Below are 5,390 nucleotides of genomic sequence, written 5' to 3'. Positions count from 1 at the left end.
CGAATAATCTATGTGCGAGGAAAAATTAGTTTACACTCGAATATAATGTGTCATTGGTGTAAGGACCCTGCAAAACCTGGTGAATATTGGAACGGGGTGAAACAAGGCGTGATCTTCCGCGTTGGTTGGGCTACTTTGCGGTCACCTGCTGCAGGCTGCAGCGCCTATGTTCTCATTCTGTGTATGAGGAAAGTTTGACTGGACTCACGTCACTCCCACACTTCGGGAACTCACATCAACTCAACTGTCGGTTGATTTCTGAAGATGTTGACATTTTTGTTCACCCTTACGATTTACGAAGAGAAATGGTGAAATGAATCGTTGCGCAGCCTACTCTTCTTAAGTGCTATTGTGTATGGCTATTTGAAGGATCTTTGGAACGTATACGAGAAGGTAGGCTATATCACTCAGCTATATGACTGTGTAATATTGTCTAAATAATGTTTTGTGTCAGTGGTGGGATTTTTCTACAAGATTACGCATAATTGCGTCTACCTTTAACTTTTTGAAATGGTGATTTCTAAAGAAAATACATTACATTTACGTCTGTGTGCCTGTAGCTAAATTGTGTTGGTGGTCAGGATGCTGTTCCCCTAAGCTACAGTCCTTGAAGTCGTGTGATGCTTAACTGTAGTAGGTAGGCCTAGTATTAGTGTATGACATACACTAACACTAGGCCTACTACAGTTTGTTATTTTAACATACACTGTATGTTAAAATTAAAAACCTATATAGAGCCAGGCCTACATCAAATACCCAAGTGTAGGTCTACTATATACTCACAGATACAACATTTTGTGATGGCGAAGAAGACCCAGGGCTCTAATAAAGGAAGTATCATTTCCTCTTCAAAGATTTTGCATGACACATGTTCTATTTGGGTCATGGCCACAGCTGCCTCTAGAAGTCACATCTTTGCCAGCTAATTATGACTCCTCAGACAGACAAAGTAAATGAAAACATTTGATTTCGCTATGTGATCAGATAATCTAAACTCTCATCAAAAGATCTTTCAACATTGTCTCATTTATTTGTATAAGTCCGGCTGCTAAGATTAATTTTGTCATCAGAATGGAAGTATAGCGTACACGTCACGTCGAAACGGCCCCGTAAAATCTGAATCCCCCCACCCTCTTTCCCCCTCACTGTATATGTTTATTTTCCCTTTTTACCTCCTTTATGATGAATTCCTGTTCTGTTCTTTGACTATATAGAAGTGTCTATTTGTACGTCTCTAAATGTTTTTGATGAATTGAACAAGGTGGACCCTCTTGTAAACAAGTGTAATGCTTAATTGGGTCGTCCACTCACAGTTAACAGTCTTTGTATTGAGTTTGTACTTGAAATGTACTGTAATTCTGCAAACTGTTAATAAATATTTCAATCAATCAATCAAATGTGGTTAAACCAAATTTAAGTAATTGGCCTTACAAGATTTTTAACGATTGTAAACTATTTTGAAATCTGGTAGCATCACACAAAGGCATAACCAACGGAGTAGCACATGAACAACTGGAACAAAATAATAACTCACTAAATAACTGGAAACCATCATTGACAATAAATACACCTTTAGCAGCTTCAATGCCAGCCAACCACACCCCCACCCGCAAGATCATTGGAGACCTGGAGATCTGGCAGGGGACTCAAAGTCCCACTAGCCAGGAAAAATGTGTACATACAAGAAATAATTTGTGCCCTTGCTGTGTCCACTCACTCAATACAGGGACATAAAATACCACCCACTGCTGCCGATGAAAATATATGTTATGTATTGCTGTTGTATTTTAGCTGCACTTTACTGTCTGTTTTGCCAGAATGCCCGAAGGCAAATTTCCACTTTACCTATGTAAATAAAATGGACCATAATGTTTTTTCATGTATCCTGGCTACCAGAAAGCAGGTCCTAAGCACAAACGCTATGATCAGCACATTATTATCATAACTTATTTTTTTTTAAATAATACAAAGGCTCTATCCTCTTCCATTTTGCAGGCAATATGAAGGACAGACTAAGTGAGCTCCATCGTGTGCATGAGGGGAGCCTGGAGCTGCTGAAGCAAGAGGCCATTGTGTTCAATGGAGAAGATGAGATGAACTGCATCTACAAGGAGGCCCAGTCAATACGGAAGGAGATCTCCCTGCTCAGGTTGGAGGTGAAACGTCTTGTGAAGCAGAACACCCGATTGCTCACATCCGTCCGAAGGCTGAGCAGCATCAAACGAGATTCCAACTCCCTTGGACGTAGCATCAAGGCCCGAGGGGAAGCCATTTATGCACGTTTGGACAAGCTGGGGAAACGGAGCAAGGAGCTGAAGGAAGAATATGGGCCTACAGCGGCTCTGGTGCGCATGGTGCGCTCACAGTATATCTCTCTGACCATTGTCTTCCAGGAGGCCATTTCTGAATTCCATGAGGCCGAGATGGTCCAGAAGGAGAACTGCAAAACCCGGATCCAGAGGCAAGCCGAGATTATGGGCAAGGAAGTAACTGGAGAGGAGATTGAGGAAATGATAGAAACGGGCAAGTGTAACGTGTTCACTGAGAACATCCTCACTGATGGGAAAGCTGCCCGGTCGGCCCTCACGGAGATTGAGAATCGCCACAAGGAGCTCCTCGAGCTGGAGGGCCGCATCCGGGACATTCACGACCTCTTCTTTCAAATGGCTATGCTGGTGGAGGAGCAGGGGTGCATGCTGGACAATATAGAGTCAAACGTAGGTGCCACCCAGAACTATGTTGTCAGTGCTACAATTCTGATCAAGAAGGCTGTGAAATATAAAAAGAATAATCCTTGCAGACGCTTTTTCTGCTGTTGTTTCCCTTGCTGCAATAAGTAAAGTCAGTGTTATACAGTATCTCTCAAGTGGAGTTTGAATGACAATGTTTGCTTTCATTACCGGTTTAATTTCTCATTATGAAAAAACTGTATTTCAAATTAACTCCCATATCTTGCTGGTCTCAGAGAAAAGGCCTTGTAGCTCTGTCTGTTACTATCATTACATATACAGTACATATAATAGTATTTTTAATCCAAGACAAACTGGAAACTGTCATGATTCAGAAGAATTTGTTCTCAGGTAAATTAATGTTTCAACTTTCAACATAAATTAATGCTGCTTGTATGGCTTTAGTTTTCAAATGCCCTGACTAATTGAGTAGGTAATGCTGGTGAACCACCAACTCATACTGTAGTGTTACAATTGTTGCTACACACATGTTGAAATTTGGTGAACACAGCGCAGCCTCTGTGGTTATTTAGCTAAGCAGAGGGAACAAGATAGCATTGTGCAACTATCTAGCACAGTGGCAGCTACCCGGCAGTCTGGATATTGTTATCCAGTTTAGGGCATGTCTGTTTCACAAGGTCTGCCTTCACACCAATGAAAACATGCATAACAGGATATATAATATACATGTTTTTTTTGTCTGTCAGTATTTTAAAACTGATGAAATAAAAATATCATTATTGTAAGACTTGACTCATAACATGTAGTGTGTAACTTTAACAAATAAAGTTATTTATGTAAATGTATTCCATTGTTTTAAACAAATAGATTTAATGTGGGTGGTCTAATTTTGGAATGGAAACATGCCATTTATGTTGTGAACTGTGGAATGAGGCGAGTAGGAAAATCATGAACATTAGTTAGTTATACTCTTTTTGTCAGTGCTAAACCCCTTATCCCTAAACTTCTTTGCCTATTTACTATTTCGAAAAACAGATTAAAATAGTTCAACTAGCCGGTCTACATCAACACATTGTGAGCTTGTAGATCGGCTATTTGAAAAAAAAATCAAAATCAAAATAGTAAAAAAAGGCAAAGTAGTTTAGGTTTAGCACTGACGAAAACAGGGCCCATAATATGTGTGTTAGTAATTCGATTTCACCACCGTGGTGATTTCACACAGCTTTCAATACTTCCTCAAATGTTTTGGGTAAAAAATATATACTGGTATATCAAAATGTAGGGGGGGGGGGGGGGGGGGGGGGTAGCCCAACAATAGACGATCTACAAGCTCACAACACATCGCTGTGATGCATTGTTGTATGCTTGTAGATCTGCTATTATTGGCAAAGACATTTGCTGCATTCGAAACTGACCCCTGTAAAAAGTAAAAGCCTATTGATATTTGTTACTTGTTACAAATCCCCCCCCCCCCCCCCCCCTCTCTCTCTCTCATTAGCAGGCAACAGTGCAGCACTATCTCGGTGCTCGATCTTCACCTTAAAAAAAACAGAAAATGAAGGTTTACCTTGAGCAAGATTCAAACCCGGCCACCACTTTCAGCTTGAAACATCTCCTTTTCTCTTACACCTTTTCACACTAATAAGATTAGGAGGTATTTAAAGGACGACTTTAGTTTTTTTCTACCAAGGTTCATGTTTTAGGTTGTTATTAGAGAAAGTAAAAGATGAGTGAGGGGGCAGGGGCATTCGAACATGGTCCTAAATATGTAATTTTCTTTTAAACAAAAATATGGTCATTTTTTTTTTACTAACTATAGTCATACTAGACCCCAAGAAATTATATGTGGCCACGGGATCTATTGAATGTGACAAACTGACATATTGAGCCTATGCCACACAATATGGCATCCCCCTAGATACCTCTACCTTCAGTAGATCCTGTAATCTTTTGTGGCCAGATGTAATTTCCTGGGGTCTAGTAGGACTAGTAAATATTAAATAAAGAAATCGCCGTACATTTTTGTAAAAAAGGACGTATTTAGCCCCATGTTAACTTTGAATGCCCCCGACCCACTGTCAAAAATAGCTAAAATCGCTAAAACGAAAGAAAGCAGCAAATGAAAAAACGTAACACTCAACTTTTCGTCTACACCCTCTGATGATCAGGGTTCAACTGAGTTAGGTTGTTATATATACTATTTTGGACCAAATACATCAATATTGAGTAGTGTGACGATATAGTATTGTGACAATATAAATGCATTTACAAATTTTATAAATTAGCAAAAATAGCAATAGCAGATCTATATTTTTGCAATTTTGCAAACACTTTAAGTATAAAGTGGTTAAAGCAGGAAGACACAGTATGTCATATTAGGATATAATCCAAAATGATATTAGTCTCGTATCACAGTATCAATAGAATATCGATATATTGCCCAGCCCTACCACAGCTCCTCTTTGATTAGCTGAATTAAGTTTGAGAAAATACCACTTCACATAGCATGCAGCATATCAATGATCAATGATACGCCGACGTAGCCGAGCCCCATACATCGTTTTGTTTTTTTAGCCATTATAGTACCTCAGGGATAATTACGTAAATTGAATCCAACCACTTCCAGTATTTATTACAACAAACACCAATCAAGAATTAAATACAAAAACAGATAGCTGTGCTGTGAACAATTTAGGCTAA

The 5,390-nt window shown here is 39.4% G+C and overlaps 1 protein-coding gene across 1 annotated transcript; it reads left to right on the top strand.

Moving 5' to 3' along the window:
• The first annotated feature begins 228 nt into the window (after positions 1 to 228).
• stx11a (syntaxin 11a) lies at positions 229 to 3,390 on the top strand. The gene is made up of 2 exons (XM_079528360.1): positions 229 to 393; positions 1,996 to 3,390. The coding sequence occupies exon 2, from the start codon at positions 2,001 to 2,003 to the stop codon at positions 2,838 to 2,840; it is 840 nt and encodes a 279-aa protein (XP_079384486.1). The 5' UTR covers positions 229 to 393; positions 1,996 to 2,000; the 3' UTR covers positions 2,841 to 3,390.
• Positions 3,391 to 5,390: the final 2,000 nt, after the last annotated feature.

The sequence above is a fragment of the Electrona antarctica genome (assembly GCF_951216825.1).
Source record: "Electrona antarctica genome assembly, chromosome: 18".
Lineage (NCBI taxonomy): Eukaryota > Metazoa > Chordata > Actinopteri > Myctophiformes > Myctophidae > Electrona > Electrona antarctica.
Note: the sequence above shows the minus strand (reverse complement) of the source record. Positions and strands in the feature narration are given on the sequence as shown.

Excerpts from the sequence above, each read along its gene's own strand:
- stx11a (XM_079528360.1), top strand. The coding sequence starts at position 2,001 with ATGAAGGACAGACTAAGTGAGCTCCATCGTGTGCATGAGGGGAGCCTG.